A 26,798-nucleotide genomic window follows, 5' to 3' on the forward strand; every position below is an offset into this window, starting at 1 on the left:
CAATAATATGGGCTTAATCTGATCCACCACTGTATATATTGTAAATATACAGTTTTACAAATGTGTTGGTATATATTCTAGTACAATGTGGACATTATTACTTTTAAAGTTAATCTAAATATTTGTATATCTTATTGCACATTGTTATTTACACTTTACTATAATGAACTGTCATTTTTTATTTGTATTGCCTTGCAAAAAAATGAAGACAATTTAACTTCAATATTTTTCTTTTAAAATATATCTTTCGAAGAAATAGAGATTAAAAATGAATAATGCCATAGCCATGCTTTTAAAATCTAAATATGGTCATAAACAAGATTAAATAATTTTTTTGAATGGCATCGTTTTGAAAAATCGCTCGAAAAGGAGACCTTTTAAAAAAAAAAAATAATAGTGAAATAGAGTAATGTATTATCAATTGTAGATGTGGGGGAAACTTCTGAAGCAATTGGAGTCAGGACTCAGAAAGACGGAGCTTTGATAGCAAACACTGATGGTTTATTTGGAGCTTCGGCCGGAGAATTCACAAGACATGTCACACGGTTGAGATGCCACAATCAATTCTGAAGAGCCCTCCTGTAGCTCCAAGTTTTAACTAGTTCAGAGTGTAATAATCAACATTCTTCAATAGATAGACTGAACAGCTGAGGACACTGAATCACATTTGTTGTCGCTTATGGCTCGGGGTCATCCACACCCCGCGAAGGATGTGTTCCAGGTGTCCCACATCAATAACTATCTCTCACCGACAGTTGCCCGGTCGTAAACTGGTAACAACAGCAACATGCTAGGGCAGCCCCTCCTTATGCGTCAGAGGGCAAAACATGTATACAGAATTATTCCCGGACAGTAGAGATGCTTGAATCTCAGTAAAAACTCAAATAAAGACACATTTTCAAAATAAAAATCATTTATTAATACAAACACACTTTGTTATACATTAACAGGACCAAATCTCACCCAATGAAAAAGCCACATTGAGCAGAAACGTGGACTGAACATCAGAACGTATGGGTATCTTCCAGTAACCTCAAAACCATTTAATAAAATAACTACGTCACGTTAGGTAAATTACAAAATAAGCCGAAATTACAAGCAATGCTATTGAATAGTTACAAAAAAATACAACAACCTTTGTAGTTTTAAAAACTGCAAGATAGTTTCACATGAGGGGAAATAAAAAGCCACACAAATCTTCAGAAAGGAAACCGAGTCAGAGTACTTTGTCGTATCAACCTTCTTATTCACTGATGAGGACTGGTAGTATGACTTTTGAAAAAATAAAATAAGAGAATAACCTAAAAACACAACACTGACCACAGAGACAGAAACTCTTCCACGGTCCACGCACCTCAGCTTGTGCCCACATGTGCTACATTTAAACCCAAAAGCACGTTAGAAGCAGACACGGAGAAGGCAGAGTAAAGCAGTCGATCACTTTCTTTGGAGAACCTGATGCTTCTCAGAGGGGGGGGGGCAGTTTATCTGTACTGGTAGTTCATGCTGTTGTCGCCCCGGCCGTAGCCCACTGGGTTGTTGTACTGGGAGTGGTTGGTGTCGAAGCCCTGGGTGTTGTTGGCGCCTCCCCCTCCCCCTCCTCCACTCTGTGAGTTGTAACTGGACGAGCTGTTGAAATCTGCAAGGAGTGTGAGAGATGATGTTAGAAAGATATCTCTCGTCACCGGCTTGAGCTTCAACCTCAGGATCCATGTGTCTGTGATCCTCTCCAGAATGGAAGTAGTCATCACATACAGAGCATCAACTAGTTCCTGAGCAGTGTCCTTCACATGCTGATATCCAAGAGAGGGAGTCACACAGTCACTAGATGGAGGAATACCGGTTGTTGTAGGTAATCAATCAAAGAATTCTGACCTTTTTCTCAAAATTCTGACTTTTTTTCAAAATCTAAAAATTCTGACTTTCTCAAAATCTAAAAATTCTGACTTTTTCTCAAAATTCTGACTTTTTCTCAAAATTCTGATTTTCTCTCAAGATTCTGACTTTTTCTCAAAATTCTGACTTTCTTTCAAAATTCTGACTTTTTCTCAAATTCTGTTTTATTTCTGAAAATTCTGAATTTCTCTAAAAATTCTGACTTTTTCTGAAAATTCTGAATTTCTCTCAAAATTCTGACTTTTTCTCAAAATTCTCACTTTCTCTCAAAATTCTGAATTTCTCTCAAAATTCTGAATTTTTCTCAAAATTCGGACTTTCTCTCAAAAAATTCCCAGTCACAAGATGGAGGAATAGAAAGCAGTATTCAATGTTTACTTCAGATTAGCTCCACATCAGAAATGAGCATGCTTGTCACATGTCTCTCTCCATAGAGGCTGAGTCATCATGTTCATCATCATCATGTTTTTTTTGTTATTACTTGTGATTTTTGTTTGGAATCTTTTTAAAAGAAAAATATTATAATAAATAAAATTCACAAATAAGTGACACATTTCACAAGTAAAAGCATGGAAAATGTGCTTTTTGGAAACATCCCCTTACTCACCTTCATAGATGTAGTCTTGACTGCCGGCCCCCCCCGTCACCTGGCTGGGATACGCCGTGCTGTACGAGTACCCCCCCGCCCCCCCCTGGCTCTGGTTGAAGCTCTTCTTCCCCTGCCCATAGCCCTGGCTGTACTGGTTATAGGCTCCCTGTCCTGGGGGGCTGCTGGCCTGCTGGTACCCCTCTCCAGACCCACTGTTGGCCCCCGGAGGACCTGGGAACGCCGCCTTCCCGGCCTTGTGCATGGGGGGCTTCTTTTTGGGGGCTTTGGCGGCAGGAGAGGCAGTGTAGGCTCCATCGTTCTGGTAGTATGAACCGTAGGAGCTCTGAGCGGGGGGGCTGCTGGCCTGAGGACCCCCGGAGGAGGGGCTGTTCGATGTATCTCCGCCATTAGTGCCACCGTTGTTGTTGTTGTTGTAGTAATCTGGGAAATAACAACATGGCACAAAGGTCACCTATTATGCAAAATCCACTTCTTCACGTCTCCTCTACATCAACATGTGTCCCCTCTTCTCCATGTCTCTTCTACATCAACATGTGTCCCCTCTTCTTCGTGTCTCTTCTACATCAACATGTGTCCCCTCTTCTTCGTGTCTCTTCTACATCAACATGTGTCCCCTCTTCTTCATGTCTCTTCTACATCAACATGTGTCCCCTCTTCTTCATGTCTCTTCTACATCAACATGTGTCCCCTCTTCTTCATGTCTCTTCTACATCAACATGTGTCCCCTCTTCTTCATGTCTCTTCTACATCAACATGTGTCCCCTCTTCTTCATGTCTCTTCTACATCAACATGTGTCCCCTCTTCTTCATGTCTCTTCTACATCAACATTTGTCCCCTCTTCTTCACGTCTCTTCTACATCAACATGTGTCCCCTCTTCTCACGTCTCTTCTACATCAACATGTGTCCCCTCTTCTCCACGTCTCTTCTACATCAACATGTGTCCCCTCTTCTCCACGTCTCTTCTTCATCAACACGTGTCCCCTCTTCTTCATGTCTCTTCTACATCAACACGTGTCCCCTCTTCTTCATGTCTCTTCTACATCAACACGTGTCCCCTCTTCTCATGTCTCTTCTACATCAACACGTGTCCCCTCTTCTCCATGTCTCTTCTACATCAACACGTGTCCCCTCTTCTCCATGTCTCTTCTACATCAACATGTGTCACCTCTTCTCCATGTCTCTTCTACATCAACATGTGTCCCCTCTTCTTCATGTCTCTTCTACATCAACATGTGTCCCCTCTTCTTCATGTCTCTTCTACATCAACATGTGTCCCCTCTTCTCCATGTCTCCTCTACATCAACATGTGTCCCCTCTTCTCCATGTCTCTTCTACATCAACATGTGTCCCCTCTTCTTCATGTCTCTTCTACATCAACATGTGTCCCCTATTCTTCATGTCTCCTCTACATCAACATGTGTCCCCTTCTCTTCATGTCTCTTCTACATCAACATGTGTCCCCTCTTCTCCATGTCTCTTCTACATCAACATGTGTCCCCTCTTCTCCATGTCTCTTCTACATCAACATGTGTCCCCTCTTCTTCATGTCTCTTCTACATCAACATGTGTCCCCTCTTCTTCATGTCTCTTCTAAATCAACATGTGTCCCCTCTTCTTCGTGTCTCTTCTACATCAACATGTGTCCCCTCTTCTTCATGTCTCTTCTACATCAACATGTGTCCCCTCTTCTTCATGTCTCTTCTACATCAACATGTGTCCCCTCCTTATTTTCATCTAAAGTAACAGACAGAGAATCAGCACTTTGGAAACAGGGCTGAAACAGAGGGGATTATGGGTAATGCTGCAATGATCTGTTTCAGCCAATCAGAGAGAGGCTCTGTATATATCTAGACCCGTGATATATTGATAAGAATCATTAGAATAGGGACCTTTAAAATGGGCAAACAGGAAGGGCTCCCTCTATAAAAGGCTAACGGGATTCTTCCATTTGATTTTGGAATATTGCAGAAAATAAGATCTGTGGAAAACAAACGTTTATTCTTACACGTTCTGTTCTGCAGGATAAATCAAGTTTCAAGGCTTTTATCGTCACGTGTCGCTACAGTGTAGTCATGACAATTAAAATCTTCGGTCACAGGCTCCTCCAACAGTGCAACACAATAACACGGATAATACTGCAAGTAAATACAATAAAAATGCTGCAGAATAGTTTATATAATCTCCACGTATTAAGCATAAAGCTAACGCTAGGCTGTAAAGCAGGGGTGTCAAACTCAAGGCCCGGGGGCCAAATCCGGTCCGCGACCTAATTTTACGTGGCCCGCAAGAGCTTGCAAAGAACATAATATACAATTGGTGTAATTGTTGAATATTTACTTTTAATTATTTGACGTAGTTATTTAGGAAGCTATTACGAGAACTGATAATAATCCAACGCAGGGCCAACAATGTAATATAATACATTATTTAATATATATTATATATTTACATATGTATATATAATTAAAACTACAACCGGCCCTTTGAGTGCTGATGTGGCCCGGGATGAAATTGAGTTTGGCCCCCCTGCTGTAAAGGAACTACAGCAAGATCACAATAGTTCCCGTCACCACCGCTAAGCTAAAGGCGGCTAATGTTGGCGTGACAACGTTTACTAGTCACATTTAGCCTCTCGTTAGCAACTGCTATTTTTAAGACGCCTAGAAGCTACAGACATTCACTAGTGGGGTATTTCATAATTGTTTTTAATGTCTTGGAACAAATCGTGAAACTATCTTCAGCTTGTGTTAACCACAGATCTAATTTCAGGCTTCTTCTAACCAACCATTCCTTTGATTTGGAGACGAGGCAATACGCTCGTTCATAGGAATCATTATTTCACCACCGTACACAATCTGGGCAACACACACTTGTGATAAATCAAAAGAGACCTGGGAGTAACACACGTATGAATGGTGACATCACATTTATTAAAAAAAACAAAGACATGTAAAAAACAGCCAAAGCAAGAAGTCTTCCTTTCTGTGTGTGTGTGTGTGTGTGTGTGTGTAAACTTAGAGCCAACAGTTCATTTCCCACTGCTGCTATAGAGGAACTACCAAACACTGCACCATGCAGGCAGTGGAGCCGCGATGCGACGCAGAAACAGCAGATTCTATATTCTCTCTTTTCAATAGTAAAAAACAGAAACAAAAAATAAAACCATCTCAAGCCTCGATTGGAAGTGAGAGAAAGGCAGACGATTGAAATAAAAACAGGTCATGATGAGGGCGGCACAACAGATTCGAAGTGGACTAGTGCCATGTAGAAACGGCAGTAAGCGCAATATTTGGTGAATAGGTAGAAATATATGAAGTATCGTTGTGTTGCAGGACTAGAAACAGAATTCTACAGATCGAAACAAAACATCCTTGTTTGGCAAGTAATCATTACACCATGATGATGTGAACACTAGTTCAAAAGAGATCATTCCTTCACACACAATTAGTAAACAGTATAGAGACAGGGTTGCAGTCTTGACAGTAATCCAAAAGGCAGTGCGATGTTGTCCAGAAGGCCTTCCCGAAATCACGATCCAAATAAAGAGAAAGCTTTGCCCCCACGCCGACAGACGCCCCGTGCCCACATCAACAATAACTCTGCCGTCCAGTGGGGTCCGGTGACATCCACAGACTTCTGTCTACATGCATGCGGTGGCAGGAAGTCTCCCCGCAGGACATGATTGGGCGGAGGAGTTGTCGCGTCGCTTTAATCCCAGGATGAGGACTTGGTGGTGAAGGGAGTTCATGATGCCGCTGGAACACGACTGAGAAATGTGTCCATGTGTGTTTTTTGTTTTTTTTAACGCTCTGTCTACAGGACTGTTTTTTTGGTTGCTCTAAGACTGGGGACGATTTATGTCGCAAACTCGGGGTAGCCATAGCAGTCTGAGACAAAGTCACCTAAAGAGTGAGACAGGGCAGAGAAGGGAAAAAAAAAAAATTAGATTGTTTATTTGGATTGTTTTTGTTTCTGCTCAAAAGGAGGCAGTTGAATGACTCATCGGTCAGATTGCTTTTAGGTTTTTTTTTTTTTTAGATTTCTCTGCTCCCGTCACGCTCAGGTCGGTCAGTCCTCAGAGGGGGGAAAAGGCTTCTCTTAAGAGGTCGGCTTGTCAAAAAACAGATTAAATCCTGTGGCTTAAAGCAGAGAAATGTAAAATCATCCAACTCGGAACATCCCGACATAATTAAACATTATATATATTCTTGTTTCCTGGAGTTTCTATAACAGGCAACAATCCCTAGTTAACCCTTAGATGCACGAGTGACTGGACCCTACACACAAAAAGCACCCGGAAAGAAAAAAAACGTTTTCCCATAGACAATGCATGCGGGTCATTTTTTAAGCTCGAGGTAGAAATACAAAAACTTTTTATAATTTAAAATTTAAAAGGCATGATTTCCAAAACATGTTTTTTGAGGAATAGCTGGAATATGAAATGATAAATTTATTTTAATTACAAAGATACTTCAAGAAAACCACCTCACCGGGTCACAAAAGACCCACGTATGCATCTAAGGGTTAAGTAATTAAAACAGAGCCCTGACACAACATATTTCCAACTGTACTTTATTTGAGCATTTAACATTAATAACCACGTGATAGACGGCAAGTTAAAGAGCTCATCAAACCTTTTCATCTTATGCCATAACTTGTAGAGCTCAGTGTAAACTAGTCACTGTAAATGATCGAATAGTGAACACTTCCTGGCGTTTCGCTGGTAGCTTTTAATCGTCCATCTACGGAACATTTGAGTTCCCTCAAGGCAGACTCACTAACAGTGCAGTCTCTTTTCTTAAGTCCTGATGAACTCGCCTTCTTCACAGCTTTCCTTAACCTCGTGGCCTTTCTCACTGAGGTTAAGAAAAGACATGATTCTTTGTGCTGACCATGTGGCCGAGCAGCAACCCCAAACATCCAGTAAAACCAGGATTAAAAGGAATACTCACTGTATCCGGAGTTGGCATTGTTCCCGTAACCGTATGATCCTAAGCCACCTAGCGGGAGGAAAGACATTTAATGTATAATCACTAAAGTATAAGAAACTTCTGCTCGTCTTATATTGTACTTCTTAAATATATATCGCACAGTATTCATGAGTCAATAAGACCACTTTTCAAATAAATTCAGTCAATTTAAGTTGAACATGTTCTAACAAATCTAAGTTGATAAGAAAAAAGCCCAATGACACAACCTTGAAATCTACCCTTCACATTTCCTCTTATGATACGCAATCTGAAGTAGGGCTGCTGAATTAAATCGTATTTTAAATCGCAATTACGATTTTGGCTTGCAACGATTACGAAAACAATGTAATCTTAATAAAAATTAATATTATTCTTCAGTTGAATTATTCTTACAGTTCAGGGTAATCAACTGTTCAAATGCTTTTTCTTCAATAAATGGAAGTTTTCAAAGTAAATAGATAATCGTGATATCAATTATTGACCCAAATAATAGAGATTATGATTGTTGCCATAATCGAGCAGCCCTAATCTGAAGCTTCTGTTTTAAGGAATGAGCTGCTAACAAAAAGTAATGAAACCCTGGAGAGCTGAGATGTTGGCAGCTTCAAGTGCCAACAGTGGTTTCGCTACATTGGATTGATTTGTTAAGATAACACTTTATCCCGAAGGAAACTGCTGTGCCAGAGTTACAAAAACACAATAAACCCAGCAGCATAATAGTAATGGTACACTAACTATTCAATTAGTTTGGAATGGGGCCGGTTGATGAAAAGGATCCAAAGCAAGGGGCTGGGAAAAAGATGGCTTGAGATATGATCATATTAAGAGCTTCAGATACAGCAAATACTACAACAGCATAGTGGAGTGCATTCAATCAAACAACATGGCCCCAAGGCCTTTCTAGATCTAGATGGTAAGTTCAGACTCAGTAGGCCGACATGTGAAGCTGATTCAACATCATTTCATTTAGGTGAAATCAAATGAAAGGTCTAATTTCACACGGATGCAATCAATGGCAGGAGTTGTCGCTACAGTAGCTAGTAGGTGGGTTCGAAACCCGAGCCTGCAGAAGCTTTCAGGCAATGTCTTCCCCCCCATCTCTCATAGACGGTCACATCATTAATGTAAATATTACCAACTTACAACTGAACTTGAGGCGATGTAACTCCAGTGAGCGGCCCAGCCCACGTACATGTCTCTATCTGCGGCCCTCGTGAAGAGGTTCGGCCAGCCCTGAGCTACAGTGAAAAGCGGGTTGTTTCTTTACCTCCTTGGCCGTAGCCTCCTCCATTATTGAAGCCCCTTCCTCGTCCTCGGCCTCCTCTTCCTCTCCCTCGGCCCCTGGGCGGAGCAGCATCTCCGGCCCCCGAGGCTCCCATGATGCCAAACCCTGGAGTGTGCTGAAGAGGAAACGCATTGTTCATTAAATAGGAAGAGACCAAATCCAGCACATGAGGACCCTTATTTAACCTAATGACCAGCGATGGCAGAAGTACACACATCCTTTACTTAAGTAGAAGTACAGAAGAGGTGGGAAGTAGTCGAGTACAAATACTTTATTATGTTCCAAACCACTTAATTAAGTACACGTTGCTGGTATCAGTACTTATTTTTCTGATGACTTTTTACATGTTGAACACAAATACCTGAACTTTCTACATTTTCCAAACAGGCTGGTTACTCTGTAATCTGTACTTCTACTTGAGTAAAGGATGTGTACTTTAGCCATTTCTGAAGTACTCGTGTTTAAAAATACTCAAGTAAAAGTAAAGAAGTACGGGCTTTGAAATGTGCTTAAGTAAAAAGTACCCATAACTCCGCGTCCTTGGGCAAGACGCTGTTCCATGACTGATATGCAATGTAAAGAATTCTGCGGCCGAAGCTCCAAATAAACAGTCAGTGTTTGCCATCAAAGTTCCAGAACTCTCCTCGTGTCTCTCCGAGTCTCCATCGCTTCAGAAGTTTCCATCACATATATATTGAACTATATACTTTTCATCACACCCCTACTAAGATAACCAACCTTTACTACCCAATATGTGTTATCCGTTTATTGTGTTGCCCTGTTGGAGGAGCCTGTGACCTAAGATCTTCATATCTACACCGTAGCGATGCACACATGACCATAAAAGCCTCAACTTGAAACATTATACTAACCGTGTAATACATTATTATTATTACCCATACTTTGATTTAGAGATTCCACCTCGATGTGGTTTCTGTTTTCCAGGGAGCTTACCACTGGTGGTCCTTTTTTCTTTTTGGCAGCCTCGGCCATCGCGCCCTCTGGGAAGAGCCGCTCCAGCGCAGCCAGAGCAGCGTAGGCCTTCGCCACCTTCTTATTGGACCCGGTGCCCTGGAACTTCTGCCCGTCGATGTCCACCTCCATGATGAAGCGCTTGTCGTGGCTTCCTCCCGTCTCCGAGATGAGTTCGTACTTCAGGCCGCGGCGCTTCTCGTTCAGCTCCATCACGGGGTTCTTCCCGTGTTTAGTGAGTATTGGTCCCTGTTGGCGAGCAGTCTGACAGTTTAGAAACCAGGTCAGTCACATGTTGTGCACCCCCCCCACAAGAAGCCCCTCTTCATGCCCACAGTGGTGTACCTCTACAGCTTCACTGCCGTCTGCGTTGGCGGCTGCCGGGGAAGAGCTGGGAGCTTCGATGGGCGTTATCACCGGCTTCACTTCCTCCACAGTGACCGCTACGACCACCTCCTCCGATTTGATCTCAGTCTTTACTTCCACTCCTGTGGGCAGACCCATGTCCTGGAGGACCTGCGACACACGTTCACTTTGGTTAACGGTCCCCTATTATACGGTTTTTCATCAAAACATGTCTCTGAAGTGATTGGCTCCAAATACCAAAGGGATCAATGCAGCATTACCCATAATCCCCTCTGTTTCAGCCCTGTTTCAAAAGTGCTGATTCTCTGTCTGTTACTTTAGATGAAAATAAGGAGCCCCTCCCCCCCATGAAGAAGAGGGGACACATGTTGATGTAGAAGAGACACGAAGAAGAGGGGACACATGTTGATGTAGAAGAGACACGAAGAAGAGGGGACACGTGTTGATGTAGAAGAGACGCGAAGAAGAGGGGACACATGTTGATGTAGAAGAGACACGGAGAAGAGGGGACACATGTTGATGTAGAAGAGACGTGAAGAAGAGGGGACACATGTTGATGTAGAAGAGACGTGAAGAAGAGGGGACACATGTTGATGTAGAAGAGACGTGAAGAAGAGGGGACACATGTTGATGTAGAAGAGACATGAAGAAGAGGGGACACACGTCGATGTAGAAGAGACACGAAGAAGAGGGGACACACGTCGATGTAGAAGAGACACGAAGAAGAGGGGACACGTGTTGATGTAGAAGAGACACGGAAGAAGAGGGGACACGTGTTGATGTAGAAGAGACAGGAGAAGAGGGGACACATGTCGATGTAGAAGAGACGTGAAGAAGAGGGGACACACGTCGATGTAGAAGAGACACGAAGAAGAGGGGACACATGTTGATGTAGAAGAGACATGGAGAAGAGGGGACACATGTTGATGTAGAAGAGACATGGAGAAGAGGGGACACATGTTGATGTCGAAGAAACATGAAGAAGAGGGGACACATGTTGATGTAGAAGAGACGTGAAGAAGAGGGGACACATGTTGATGTAGAAGAGACGTGAAGAAGAGGGGACACGTGTTGATGTAGAAGAGACGTGAAGAAGAGGGGACACATGTTGATGTAGAAGAGACGTGAGAGAAGAGGGGACACGTGTTGATGTAGAAGAGACATGGAGAAGAGGGGACACATGTTGATGTAGAAGAGACATGAAGAAGAGGGGACACATGTTGATGAAGAAGAGACATGAAGAAGAGGGGACACATGTTGATGAAGAAGAGACATGAAGAAGAGGGGACACATGTTGATGAAGAAGAGACATGAAGAAGAGGGGACACATGTTGATGTAGAAGAGGGGACACATGTTGATGTAGAAGAGACATGAAGAAGAGGGGACACATGTTGATGTGAAGAGACATGGAGAAGAGGGGACACATGTTGATGTAGAAGAGACATGAAGAAGAGGGGACACATGTTGATGAAGAAGAGACATGAAGAAGAGGGGACACATGTTGATGAAGAAGAGACATGAAGAAGAGGGGACACATGTTGATGTAGAAGAAGAAGAGGGGACACATGTTGATGTAGAAGAGACATGAAGAAGAGGGGACACATGTTGATGTAGAAGAGACATGAAGAAGAGGGGACACATGTTGATGTAGAAGAGACATGAAGAAGAGGGGACACATGTTGATGTAGAAGAGACATGAAGAAGAGGGGACACATGTTGATGTAGAAGAGACATGAAGAAGAGGGGACACATGTTGATGTAGAAGAGACATGAAGAAGAGGGGATACATGTTGATGTAGAAGAGACATGAAGAAGAGGGGACACATGTTGATGTAGAAGAGACATGAAGAAGAGGGGACACATGTTGATGTAGAAGAGACATGAAGAAGAGGGGACACATGTTGATGTAGAAGAGACATGAAGAAGAGGGGACACATGTTGATGTAGAAGAGACATGAAGAAGAGGGGACACATGTTGATGTAGAGGAGACATGAAGAAGTGGAAGTGGACGATGCACAGATTATAACCATTACCCTAAAGCCCGTATCGCTCAGTCCAATAGACTCACCTTCACAGCTACATGCAGCTTGGCGGTGCGCTTAGACGGCCCAGAAGCCTCAAAGTTCTTTCCGTCCACTTCTACAGCCATCGTGAAGACGGGGACATGGACCGGGCCGGTCTGAGAGATCAGTTTGTACTGCAGACCCGGCTTCAGCTGGTTGAGCCTCATCAGAGCGTTCATAGCCTGCGGAGGCTCGGCCTTCTCCTCTGGAGCTGAGGGAACAGCCGGATGGAAAGGCCATTTAATAATAATAATAATAATAATAGGCAGAAGCAAAGAGATGGATGTTGGCAGGATAATCCGTTGACCACATTCTCCTCCCTTAAGAGAACTTCATAAGACCCGTTTTGATAGAGGGATGGTTGCTCTGAGCTAAAATGGCACTTACATTTCTTCTGCAGCTTTTTCTTCTTCTTATTTGGACTCTTGTCATCAATTCCCTCCTCTTCCTCAATGGGCCTTTTCATTGGTGGAGCGTACGCCGTACTGGGTGGGATTTGAACTGCGAAGCACAAAATGATACCGTAATGAAGCACACCTTACTGCGGTGCGTTTCTACTGTACATTTAACCCGTTAAGCCCCGAGCATGTTTCCAGGTCCCAGGCTCGAAACTGACATCCCCAGAACACATGACCATATCTTCACTTCTAAAAGGGTTAAATGAATAATCTTTTTTCTTAAAGGAATGGTATGCTCATGACACTCATTTTTTAAAAATTATCATCCGATAAAACAGACCAGTCTCTGCCAGTCTCTCTTTTTTTTTTTTTAATCCGATGACATTATCAGTGATTTTAAACTGATTATATACCGAAATAACATCAACACTGTGGGCGCCGCCATTTCCCGGACGTGACGTAATCCATGCGTTTGGTTTTCGAAGACACGTTGATCTCCATGTTATTTACTGTAGTTTCTCTCTTTAAATATGCCTCACTGTATCGCGAAATATTGCCACAATTCTGATAGGAACAATCCACGGAATGCTCGGTTCCATCTGTTGCCAAAAGGTAAGCATAAGAAGTACATTCGGAGGCAGTGGCTAGCGAAATGTGGCCGGCCCGAACCGAGAGATTCACAGGCTCATGTATGCAGCGAACATTTCACATTTCCGGACGACTACTCTGAGAGTATGATCAAACATAACATGGGATTTAAAGAACAACCATTACTCAATGGAGATGCAGTACCATCGGTCTTTCTGGTGTCATCACCGACCAGGACACCAGTTCGGCCAGTTGAGAAATCGCCCTCTGCAAGTGTGAAGCGATGGAGGAGCAGAAGTAGTGCTCGGAGTAAGAATAAGGTATGTTATAGCGCATTTCCATTGCAGCGGCTAGCCCCGTTTTAACGTCCAGGCCAGGACAGTTTTTGGTGGCCTTTCCATATAGCGTAGTACCGGCTAGTGTGTATTTTACCCCCGTTTTTTCCGGCCCCATAAAATCGTGATTCTATGGCCAGGGACAACGAAGCTGAGTATGCTAAACTAGAGAGGGAATCGCTAGCAAGGGTGGTACTACATGCATACATATAGTATCTTATATCATCTTCCTATTATACACACATGCATTTCCAAACATTTGGACTACCTATGTTGCAAATGTATTATCTTTTCAATTTACACACGGCATCTATTGCACGTCTGTCCGTCCTGGGAGAGGGATCCCTCCTCTGCTGCTCTCCCTGAGGTTTCTCCCATGTTCCCTTTAAACTGTGGGTTTTCTTCGGAAGTTTTTCCTTGTACGATGTGAGGGTCTAAGGACAGAGGGTCTAAGAACAGAGGGTGTCGTATTGTCATACTGATATGTATGGCTGAATTCCCCCATCCAATCTCTTCACATTGGTCAAAACTTGTTCCTCTGCTGACGAGTCCGAACTCAAATACTCCACCATATTTCCGTGTGTTGACAAAGTGAACGCATGGATGACGTCACGACCATCACGTGACTACTGAAAATGGCAAACATGGCGGCGGCCAGATGGAATATACAGGTCTTGATAAAAAAGAGCTATAAAATCATTATTTAGCGGGGAATATCGCTGATTTCTTCAGGGTATGGTTTAAACATAACGTTTCACTAAATACTGAAGTTTTGATTAATTATCTAATGAGTGGACCATTCCTTTAAAGCAACGATAAACCTGTGAGTTGGATGTAGAAAAGTCAGAATCAATATAGATGTTTTTTTATTTTAAAGTAAATTCAGATTGAACATATGATAGTGTCCAAAAAAAAAAACATGACGTATAGTGAAAACCAGCCTTGAATGATGGGATAGTCGACTACAAGCTTTAGGAATCCAAACTACAACATATAATAAGTGCCCTGTATCGAGATTGATGCAAAACAAGTGACCTTTGACCTTTTTAGACAGATTTAGCACAAAAAAAAACACTTCTGGGGTCATTTGGGTGGATGTGGGTGTATTTGGCGTTTCTCTGGAACCCATTGGTCGATTTTGATGATTGACATCTCTATTGAGCCGTGAGAGCCAATAGAATCGAAGGGAGAGTTCCTAAATCCACATACACTTCCATCGAGAAGTGAGTGATGCGCACGCAGTCGAAAGCTATGTTACGCTCTGAAAACTAGGTTTATTGCTGATGGATTATCAGTAATCATTTCAGACAGTGGTGATACTTCTATATCTAGAATCTGTGGAATCGATATCTTGTTTGAGCAGATCCGATAAGTAATAAAGTATTTATACCGTGAGTTCTGTGTGTCGGCATTTTTTCGCTCAGGGCTCATTTAGACGCTTCTTGTGAGACTTGTGTTTTGGTAAAGATGGTTGTATCTTCAGTGAGCTGCGTTCCTTCCCGTTAGGTGGGTATGACACATTCATAGTTTAATAAATGTTAAGAAGCCCTCAGACACGGTTTCTTGCTGATGTTGCGTTTTTGCCCCGGGGCTCAACAGGTTAAGAAGAAAAAAAATAAAACAATCTTTACCTGTGTAATCAATAGGAGTCTCACTACGGGGTTTCTTGGGCATCTTTGAGGGGAGGGGGTCCATGCCGAGCACTTTGTGAAGCTGTCCGAAAGCTGACAGCCTTAAGGCATGCTGCACATACAAGAGATGGTGTCAATTACACATTTATCATCATGTAAATGTGCACATAAACAGCTCTCTCACTCACTTGTGCGCTCGCCGTGATGTCTTCGCTCTGCTGCCGGTCCAAGTGGCCGATGGCGTCTGTGGGGTCTTTCTCACATGGATCAGAGATTCCAGCGCCTTCTGGAACAAAGGGAAGCGACTGAATGGCCGAGCACTTAGAAGAAAGAAACCGCAATTTAAAAAGCACATTAAATATAATCCATGCATACCTGACATGAGGATCCCTGAAGCCAGACACTCTAGAACTCTCCGCAGAGCTTCTCCTGCCCCCATGGGTCGGTTCCCGGTGCCAATAGCTTTCTCACAGATCAGCTCCAGTGGCTGCAAAGAAGACCAGAGAGAGGGGGGATGTGAGGACGACGTTTTTAAGAGACTAATGGCGCACTGCAGCGCGTAGCACGGTTCAAGCGTGCCGTGCCAAACCCGGCCCGTTTTTGTTGCGTTTCCACTTGGCGTAGTTCCGGCTAGCGGGTACCTTTTCACAGTTTTTCTGGCTCTTCAACATCCAGGATCTTTCCGGGATGAGTATGCTAAACTAGAGAGAGAATCGCTGGCAACTACAACAAGATGAACACATTTGACCGTGATTTAATTGTAATACACGTTTCAAAATGATGCCGTTAGTAAAAACCATTTATTAATGCTCTGACCAGTCTGCAGACAGACGGCGGGCCTTTTAAAATGCGTGTTTTCTGAATGTAGCTTGGCTAAGCTAACGTTATATATGCTCCGACCGTCCACACTCACAACAACGGCCCACAGACATAAATAAACCAGCGACTGTATTCTCCATGACACGGGCAGTCTGTGGTTTGTACTTGTTTACCTTGTGTCTAGTTTCTGAACAGATATGAGGAGCTGTGAGCTCTGAGTGCTAAGAGCTAACGGCTGATGTCGGTTTTGTGGTTCTCATTGAAGATGACGTCACGGCTCCGCCTACACTGTGTTACTATAGTTACTACCCCAGCTACTAAACTGTAATGGAAACGCAGCATAAAGTGAGCCTGGCCTGTTATACCGTATAGGCCACACCGTACTAAGCCCTGCGAGGCCCTGCAGTGGAAATGCGCCATAACACAGAGATATAGGGCGACTGCGTTGGATCGTATCTCTGCTACAAAACACCTGTAATGGCATCGGCTTTTTTGTAACCAGGCAGAAAAGGTATCCCTAAAATTAATTCAAGAAGATTTAAGAATTATAGTAATAAGTCATTATAATTAAAGTTAAAAAGTGCCAGAATATTATATGTATATTCCAGCTAATATACATATGTTTGGTTTAGCATGTCTGTTCTCTGTAGCAACCACAACGTAGAGGGTCGTTGTTTTTCTTATTTATTGGCAGCGCCTCAAAAGTAATTTGAATCACCAGCCAGTAGCTTGCCGTTAGTTTAGCAAGCACTTGTATGTTCTTTCCCACTATGACTATGCATGTCTTTAAGTATGGTATTCCTGTCATGCTGTGTTTTTTCTTTATTATTTCTTGTTGGCTGTTCCGTTTGTCTTCCGTGCCGAGAAAGGGAAGCATCATTTCCACCCCAAAGAAGTCTGTATTATTGCTTACCCGTGTACGCTTCTTCTCAATACAGTTTAGCAAGTTGGAGTCTTCTATGAGTGGAGCACGGATTGTTAAAAACGCCAATATCCTTGATTTAATTTCGGGAAGCTCAAATTGTAAAACCCTACCTACTACATACGGGGTTCCTGCAGCTCTCACCAACTCAAATGTAAGGCTTTTTAAAACCACTTTGAATAGAATTTAAGACCCATTTCACGGCAAGAAAGTATGACGGAAAATTGCTATGAAAGAAGAAATACCTCCCATCATTACTGACAAAGTAAATGTATTCATGTTCAACATAAGAACGATGACTGAACATAACAGCACACAGAACTGTGGGTGTGTGCGTGTGCGTGTGTGTGTGTGTGTGACAAGAGCTATATTCAGAGCTCTGCTGCCTTGGCTACAATCTTTCATCGTTTCTGTTGTATGATTGGTGTTTTAGGGTTGACCCAAACGTCGCCTGGAGGTCCCCTGATTTTGTTTGCGGGAGCCAACGCTGCGTTAGCAAAACAAAAACGCTATTCATTTTTTTGCAAACGGTGCAGCGTGCTTCAAACTCGTTCCCTCCACTGGTTTCAGCCAAGCACTAAATTAGATGTTTTCCAACAAAATACGGTTGAACTTACACTTCTGTCTAAGGACAGAGGGTGTCGTTTTTCTCATACTGATATTCTGAACAATCTGTGTTGTTGTATTTGCTGTAAAGTGTTTCTACTGTAGGCTATTTTTATTTTATGTACAGCACTTTGGCTCCACCACACATCGTTTATAAATGTGCTATATAAATAAAACTTGATTTGATTACACTTCCCCATATTTATTTGTAAGTAGATTTGAAGATACCCGAGTTTCTGACTGCCGCTAGCTGAACTTGGTTGCTAGGTTACTAGCTGGGTGTTCTCCGATAAGGGGACGGGGGAAACAAAGTTAGTGATTACTGGTTCCATGTTGATTTATTTCAATACAGATTGTTGGGGGAACTGAAAGGCTCTTACCGTACTGGTTACTTTGCAGCCCGGACATTTCCCCAAAACACATTTAAACGCCATCGCAACACAGAAGTACCTTTCAAATCCCATCATTTTAAGACCTTCTAAATCATATTTAATAATTTCTTAGATCATATTTAAGACCTTTTTAAGGCCTTAAATATGATCCTCAAATGTAAGACTTTTTAAGACCCCGTCTAACTCTGTGATGCACTCGCTCTTGTGTGTTAGGCTCCAAGGAGGATGCTTCTCTCTCACCCAGCCACGGAGCGGGGCCCATGTGGGAACTCGAGCGCAGAGGTCCCTGAGGGTCCGGATGACGATGACGCAGGAGCGCAGCCCGTTAGCTCTGGCCTGGAGACACAAGCAGGGAGGGGGAGGAGAAGCAAACTGAGTCAAAGAGGAAGACGTGGGAGGCCTGAAGCAACACAGATAACGAATCAAAGTAAATAAAAAGGAAGCCACACAGACTAAAGCAGCTTAGCTTTGTCATTATGGAAATATAGGATACAAAGAACCTACTTGATTATTTATGACTGTAAGTCAACATGATTGATGGGGTTATTATTAGAGAAGACATTTCCTTTTGTTGCAAAACATGCTTTAATTCAGAGAAATGTGTAAATAACTTAATACCAGATTAAATGTGAGACAAGTCAGTGAAAAAGAAAAATACTCGAGGTGCAATATTCCTGTTGATTTGGTGGCACACAGAGGGACAGATAAAGCAGGAAAAGTCGAGACCACATACTCTACAAAAGCTGCAGAGATGGAGCGCTGATTGTTACCGTGAGAAAGCCCAAGATGACAAAACGAGTTATTCTCTACAAAAAAAATTAAATAAACAATCTCTCCAAAACGACAGAATGGTGCAGCAGTGCCCTGCAGGTAGCTTGTAACAACAACAACACGGACGTTAGAGAAATATTGCACCTGGATGCGTGGTGGATTAGTCCCAGATTTGTTTTGAATGATTGAGTTGTGAGGGGAACTCTAAAAAAGCAGATTCTACAAACATAAAAAAAAAAAAACCTGTTACGTGAGCAACTCTACAGCAGTGTAGTGACAAAGGGTTCCTAAGAAACACACATCCAGATCGTCAAGTATTACTACAGGAAGTACACTTCAAAGGAGTAGATAAAAAGGAAAAACATGGACAACGCCCAAATAAAGAAAAAGACAAAAAAACAGCATAAAACAAAACTACTTCTGTTTTTTTTTTTTTTGATACAAATAAAGACAAGGTCCAAACCTGGAACCACTTAGCGTGGCGGAGAGACGCCAAGGCAGTTAGGCATTTCTGCCTGTCCAGAACATCCGGGGGATCGTTGACTGAATGCGATTCTATTGGCAGGTGGAATAAGAAGACAAGGTACAGTTTGACCAAGGGGAGTTCTGTCAGCCGGCCAGGGGGAACACAGGCAGCTTTCCCAAACCACAGGCAGGAGGGGGAAGGGGAGGGGGACCCCTCCAGTGCAGAACCAACGTCAATTTAATAGTTAGCCTTAAAACCCACAGGAACGACAGCGCCGTGAAGTGGGTCGTACTTAAAGTTAGCTTAAGTGCTAACTGGGTGTATAAAATAGGAGTTTGTCTCTCCGTGGTTACATTAAAAAAGGTCTGCTTTTGGTTTCCTGGCGTTAACAGGAGGTGGAGCCCCTCCCCTTTGCCCATATACTGGGTACACTGCACTTTGCCCCTTCCGAGACAGAGAGCGGCCAGTTGGTCAAAGGTCCAGCGTCCCTAAAAAAATTGACAAACTAGAAGGCTTGACAGAGAGAATCAGAATTGGAACCACAGGCAGAAGTTATCAGATGCACAAAAACGTGGGTATTAAAACAAGTCCACACTGCAGCAAAACTGATGGCTTGAAAAAATTAAAATAAATAAAGAAGACCCAATATGGGCATCACTGTTAGCACAGAGCTACAGATAAGGTCAAGGTTCAACACCTGCTAAATCCCCACAGCTACTGGAACACTTTGTGGCTTTTATAAACATCACTGGGGCGATCCCCTTGACTTTAGGTTCAGGAGAGTCCACGTGTCCCTTGACATTATCTGTAACCCGACACCTTCCCTGCTAACGAACACCAGAGACAGTCAACGGCCCACTGTTGGGTCTAACGCAGGGGTGTCAAACTCAAGGCCCGGGGGCCAAATCCGGCCCGCGACTTCATTTTATGTGGGCCCACAAGAGCTTGCAAAGAATATAATATGTTTATTATACGGTTACATGCTACTTTACAGAAGCACGTTGCCCATAAACTACATGTCCCACAATGCATTTCAAATTTGACTTTCTCAGAATTTGAAATGTTTTCTTCAAAATATGCATTTTTTTTTAGAATTTGCCGTTTTCTCAGAATTAGATATTTTTTTTATCAAAATGTTAGTTATTCCAGAATTTGCCTTTTCTTTTTAAATCATTTTGTGACATTCTTACTGAAGAGACTTGCAATTATTTGCCCTAGACTTCTGCTTTCAGACGTAGTTAATTATCAAGTTATTACCCTATACCATAATAATCCAATGCAGAGTCAATCATGTAATATAATACATTATTTTGTATATATATTAAATATTTATACATGTATTTTGATATACTCTTAAAGTCACAACCGGTCCTTTGAGTGCAACCATAATGCTGATGTGGCCCGTGATGAAATTGAGTTTGACGCCCCTGGTCTGACGTCTGAGGACAGTTTTCACCACATTTTGCTTCTCATTTTTGCTGCAATGCAAACCGTTCATCATCAATGATAAGAACACATGCAAACAAAGTGGTCTCTCTTTGCTTTTTTTTGGGTTAAATTCTCAGTAAGCCTTCATTTCAATGATGGGTGGTGAAGAGAAGAGCCTTTCAGTAAACTGCCTGACCTATATACTGTATATTGGGCCATCAAAAATGTACAGTTACATCACATGGAACTACGAGAGTCTAGAGAGCTATAAGCATAGCAGAGTTTCGTTATGTGATGGTGCGTTCTTGTCCCCTAGCTCCATTGAAGGCCCAATAAACAATATCTATCTGAACTGGTTGACCCCCTGCTGGAGGAGGGGGGAGGGCCTGTGAAACACTGAGGCCCTCGGGTGGAGCTTACCTCCGGTGGTCCCCTTCTCGATCTCCTCGCGGACCAGAGGGGAGGTCAGGTGGATGGTGAGGGTGAGGGGGGGCTCCTTCGTGTTCGTGACAACGATGCTTGCCTCACGGATGTGCTGAGTCATCATGTACTTGTCTTCTGTGATCACCTGTGAGAGTGCAAAGTGTTTAAGGAGCAACAAAACCTATGTTTGGGTTGAAAGGATTATTATTGTCTCATTAAAATTGGCTAGTGTATTATTTATAACCTGTGAGGGCTGTACCCGAATACCCGAACAGGGCTCGACATTAACGACTGCCCGATGGCCATCTAGTCATTAGCTCGGGCAATGAAGCCTCACCTGCTGGTTGCCCGATCGGGCAATCTATTATGCAGCTCGCGGATCCAGTAGTGAGTGACTCGACAGTAAAACTAAACGTATCTATAACTAGTAGGTAGTTTGAGAGGTAATTAAAATAGCTACGTGTGATATTCTAACCTGAAGTGTTTTGTCCGCTCACCGCTGCATGTGATCGTGCAGAGCTGCGTGTCGACTCGTCAGCAGCAGCTGATCTCTCTCCCGTCAGATTAGACTTCACTCGCGTTTATGTCCATATCGATCAGGTCCAGCTAGTTCTAGCTAATGATATGACTACCTGCTTATTAAAAGACACCTAAACTATAAGCGTCGCTATGCAACTGGGTGAGGCCACAAAGTATAGCGCAGCATTATGCATTTGTTTACATGCCCACCGGAACCCCGAGGCATTACCAACAGATCAACGCACAATCAACCCACACAGGACATCTCTTTCTCCACATTACGTGTTAGACATTAGAATTGACTCTTCTTGTCTGTCACATAAGTGGCGCAACTGAAGCGGTATTGCGCTAAAAGGAAAACAAATTTGCCCGAAGATATTTTGACCGAAGAGATTTAGATTTGCCGGCTAACGGGAACTCTGACGTCGCCATTTTGTGTGCTTCGCGGATGCGCTCGGCTCTTCACGACTGCTGCTCCGGTCTGCTCGGTCAGCTTCCGGATGAGGAGGCATTCGTTCGACCAACTTACAGTAGTTAACATTACAAACATTTTTAACAGGGGCCATAATAGTGTAAATAATGTTTGTTTTGGCAGTTATAACTGAATGTAATGTTTTCTACTCTTTTCCATCTGGGAAGGCATTTTCCTTCATCAGGTGGAAAGTGTCTTGACCAACAACTTAAGTATTTCTTAAAGCTATGCAGGGCATGCAAGTGAGCAAACAAGAACAAACAAACAAGTGAAATGAAGAATACAATTGAAATTGTACAATATAATATTGTGGTGGTTCATCTTATAATTCAGTCTAGAGAATGCACCAGACAGCATCTAAGACCTGCAAACATCTAAATGTTCTAGGGGAGGCCCCCAAACCCATTTTCCAGGGCAATCTCTATTGGGCTCAGGGCCATCTGTAAATTAGCTCAGATGGCCCACACTGCACATGCACTGCCGAATATCCGTTCGTTGGAGTACTATTCGGGTTTCAATTTCGTTTTTTCAGATATTCGTTTTTTTCAAATTGAATTGATTGAAATCTCCAATATGAACGTAAGAGCTTGTGTCTCTTCGGGGGTGCTAACACTTAACCATAAACTTTATTGTTTACTTTCTCCGTCTTTATATGTAGATATGACTTTTCTCCGTTACGTTGTTTCCATAGCAACAACAACTTCTAACTCTAACTCTCCTTAAAAAGTAAAAGCATGTCCATACAAAACAGGAAGCCAAGCCAAATTACACTTAAGACACAACTGCAACAAAAGTAACACGATATCCTTTTCAATTTCAAAGAACACAAATTAGGTACATTAACAAATAACTATAAAACAACAATACTGTAATAACGAAATGAATGCCGTGAATTAACCGAAATACACGCGTTGAAGCGGTTCGCTGCTGATTACTACTCGCAACCCGATATCGGTCGGTCTCTAAGGAAATTGATATTGAATTATTCAGTGCATTGAATGAGCTGAACCGTGCACTTACCTTGAGCTGTGCGAGGAGGTTTTCAGAGACTTTCTTCAGCAGCATGGTGGTGGGCTTCTCCTTACAGAGCAGCACCAGCTCCAGGTCCAGGTCCCCCTTCAGGAGCAGGCCTTTAGCCACCAGGCCGACTCTCATCACACCACGCAGAGAGCGGGTCGCCTGATCTCTGTGCTCACTGGCAAAAACAGAGGCGGTCATTGTCGGAGGGGGGAGAAAAAAAATTATCTCCCCAAGGCCAACAACTTCCCAAAAAACTAAACAAGGACTCACTTTGTAGAAACTGAACATAAGAGATAACTAAATACTTTATTTATCCCAATTTGGGAAATGATTTGGTGACAGAAGAAGCATCAGTGTGTTCAGACATAGAATAAAATACTACTAAAATGGAATAGAGAATTAACAACTACAAATAAAAAATATGATATCAAATATAAACGGTATCTGACATCTCCTCACCTTTCTTTATCAGTTTCTACGATGTCAGAGTCAGACTTGGACGTCCCCTTCTCCTGCTTATCCAGCCAGTCAGAGACGGCCTTCAGGGCGCGCTCGGTGTGGGAGACCATGTTCTGAACGCTCTCCAGTTCCTCCTGCGTCGGGTAGATCACAGAGTGTTTGGCCATGACGTGTCGGTCGTCGTTCATGAAGACGCGCATCGACCGGTGGCGCATGGGAGGAGGCTAGGGGGCGGGGGGAGACACAGGAACGTTGATTAGGAAGAAACAGCAGAGAGGTAGCGCTGTGACAGGATTCTTTTTGACTGGTAATGCAACTGGGATATGATTCCAGATATTTGAGGGACACATATTGGAAACACCATTTACATTATCATTAAAACATGTATTTAAATGATCATGGTGCCACTTGTATGGCTGCTGAATTTTTGATTTTTGTTTGTTGTAGTATGGAGTTTTTAATGTCTTCTTAAAAAAAAAAAAACACACACTATAAAAAGTCACAAGTATTTTTTGTCAAATGTACAAAAAAATAAATAGTCAAGGAAAAAATAAATAAATCTTAGTGATTTTTTTGTCAAGTCTGTAGAATATGGTTTGTAGGCTTGAACTTATCTGCAACACATTATTAAATTAAGAAATATATTCTTATAATATTGCACAATTCTGCAGTTTTGATGGAAAACAAACATAATTTATACAACAGAGACTGGTCTCACAAAAGGAGGATGACTGAGCTGCTGGACCTGAACCATAAAACACGGAGCAGCGTGAACATATTCCAGGTTTTATTGAGAAAAAACTAGCTTCATTAATCCTGCTTAACTTTCATCTTTGTCAACCTTGAAAAGGAATCTCCGTCTCACTCATTGTATTATTTATTTCAAACATGCATAACAAGGACTCATGTGTAGTCCTAGCATCAAGCACCAGTAATTACACAAGCAAGTGTCTACGCAGCCAGTCAGATTTAATTTAGAGAGGAGCGCTGATGTGGAAGCTGCAGCATGTGTTCCTAAAGCCCCGGGCAGAGCGAGCTGACCGAGCGCTGGCACCAGTCATATGACTCCAATTAGACGCGACACATTTATTCGGCACGTTAGGAGGAATATTTATTGTCCTGTGCTTTGGCTGCATGGCTATTGAGAGAGGCGTAGAAACAACCATGAACGTGAAGTGATTACCATTGTTGGTCTCGAGGCCGTGGTGACTCCTATATCCAGCGAATGACTGTTAAAAAAACGTGTTCTTGGCAGCAGATGTTGCAGTCCGTCTGTACAGGGGGGGGGATACAAATTAATACATTTTAACATTAATAAAAAGGCAGAAATAAATGGGAAAATCTTCAACCAGCTGGAAATGAAACACATCCACTAAAGTCAGAATGGCAGGCACACATTCCAATACATTTCCATTTATATGGACAGGATGAAACACTGCACTCTGAAAAGACTCTTTCATCGATCAGTGTAAAGAAAGTTGTTAGTAGCTGTGGAAACAAAAGAGAATTGTTGCCCCAGCAGAAAATGCCTCAGGGGTTAAACACAACACAGCCCTGCTTGCCCAGGCAGAAATGCAGCTAGTTGTAATAAACAGGCAACTTCATGTGTACTTGAGTGAAGAAACAAAACACTTGGATGAGTTATTAACTAATTAGTTTAGCTCCACAAAGAGTCATGCAAAAGTACCACTGAATATATTCACCAGATGTGCACCTATTTTACTGAGAAATAAGTCATTCAGCAGGAAAACAAATGTCAGCTTATAGACTAAGGTAATCGACCAAACTACTTAATTGTTCTACCAAGATCTGGAAGCAATGGAGCCAACATGCCCATTTTTTTCATAACGGGCAATGCTACCAACCGCCATGATTGATCGTTGAGTAGAGGTCAACCAATGTTCCTTCATGGATGACTGGATATTCGTCTGTGATGATGCATGCGTGACCTCTACTGTGTAGCAACAATAATAGGATGTGATCATGAGGGAGAAGTAGGGTCAAATCTGTAGGATCCACATCCTATTTCAATCATGACACCCACAGTGCTGACATGCTCCAGTTCAAGCTTGTTTGGAGATGATTTACAGACTTATTGGGATTCTTTATTTACTGGTTGGAGCAAAGACATGGGGAGCAAAGTAGGGCTGCTAAATATCAATATCAGGACATTAGAAAATATAGTAATATTGTTGTCTTTTTTTTTTTTTTTTTACGAGCTGCGTTTACAGTAAGATCATGTAATTTCCTAAACATAACAGATTTGTAGAGTTTTTACTATACAATTAACAAATTAGTCAATATATCCACTTTAATGATGATTATTCACCCCATTTCAATTGTCTAAATATTGTGAAAGCATCAATTTGGAACCCGAACACAAACTGTTCGAGATATTACTTATTCTCTTTAATGTTAATTCGTTTTAAAAAATATTGTATTTGTATATAAACCATTTCTTACAGTTATATCTCCTTTTATAATTATTGATCTTCTCCTACAACCCATTTCCTTATGGTGTGTTCATGTTTGCACCACCAAACACCAAAGCAAATATTCTGGCAAACTCGAAATCTAATCTTCACCAATGCCAGCTTACAATATCAATGTCGATTTATCGGATCCAAAATATCATGTTGCTATTGTGATACCTCTAGTTTAAATTACAACCAGCACAAATACTAGCCATTTATTTGCGTTTCATTCAACAAGTCACTGACGTGTGGCACTGCAAGCTACCGTTACACCTGTTAAACCTGCATTGACACTACATCTTTCTACCAGCATGAAGCGTGCGTTATGAAGAAGAAACCCAGCAGTTATTGGAACCAGACGCAGCTTCATCATCAGGGGAATTTAAAAACAGACGCCATTTTATTTCAGAACGCAACCCTCAACTGAAAAAAAACGGTTCCTCCATCGTTTGAAGCGACGTGACGACATACTCACAGAACCACAAAAACATCACCTACCTACCAAGCTTGACAACTAAATCGCAGTGCAAACACACAAGGGGGATTTTTTCTGCGTTTAGATATTATTTTGTTGCCTATCAGACACCAAAATGGTCGAGGAGACCCCATAGTTAGCCGTTAGCTTGTTAGCTTAGCCGAACAAAGCCAAACGGATCACTTCATAAAGCGCATATAAACTAACACTGTATTAAACATTAACATGCTTCGTTAGTTCTCTTGGAGTTCAGCGACTAATAAACACCAATTCCATTCGTAATAAGGGCTACAAATTGTGTTTTATTCTCACTTACCGTGGTGTCGTTGCTGCTAAGAGACGGCTGCTTCGGTCTAGGCAGCAGGAGTATAAAATGGACACGCCCACGATATCAAAAGGGACAACGCTCATTGGTCAGATATCCCATCTGACTG

The 26,798-nt window shown here is 42.3% G+C and overlaps 1 protein-coding gene across 4 annotated transcripts; it reads right to left on the bottom strand.

Annotated features, from left to right (window-relative positions):
* Positions 1–895: 895 nt before the first annotated feature.
* On the bottom strand, positions 896–26,761 carry ilf3b (interleukin enhancer binding factor 3b). Of its 4 annotated transcripts, none has more exons than XM_034088669.2 (18): positions 26,681–26,761; positions 24,599–24,687; positions 23,416–23,639; positions 22,957–23,131; positions 20,943–21,090; positions 19,092–19,183; positions 18,098–18,193; positions 15,494–15,605; positions 15,307–15,401; positions 15,119–15,230; positions 12,554–12,667; positions 12,172–12,377; positions 10,081–10,251; positions 9,718–9,999; positions 8,746–8,878; positions 7,461–7,508; positions 2,504–2,926; positions 896–1,639 (listed from the first exon to the last, which is right to left on the bottom strand). In XM_034088669.2, exons 2-18 carry the CDS (start codon positions 24,599–24,601, stop codon positions 1,485–1,487), a joined length of 2,589 nt encoding a protein of 862 aa, XP_033944560.2. In that variant the 5' UTR covers positions 24,602–24,687; positions 26,681–26,761; the 3' UTR covers positions 896–1,484. The 4 variants fall into 4 exon arrangements, with proteins under 4 accessions (XP_033944560.2, XP_033944561.2, XP_033944559.2 ...); XM_034088670.2 differs by having other exon boundaries at positions 9,718–9,984; positions 15,307–15,404; XM_034088668.2 differs by having other exon boundaries at positions 15,307–15,404.
* Between the last annotated feature and the right edge of the window lie 37 nt (positions 26,762–26,798).

This window comes from Pseudochaenichthys georgianus, chromosome 8 (genome assembly GCF_902827115.2).
Source record: "Pseudochaenichthys georgianus chromosome 8, fPseGeo1.2, whole genome shotgun sequence".
Lineage (NCBI taxonomy): Eukaryota > Metazoa > Chordata > Actinopteri > Perciformes > Channichthyidae > Pseudochaenichthys > Pseudochaenichthys georgianus.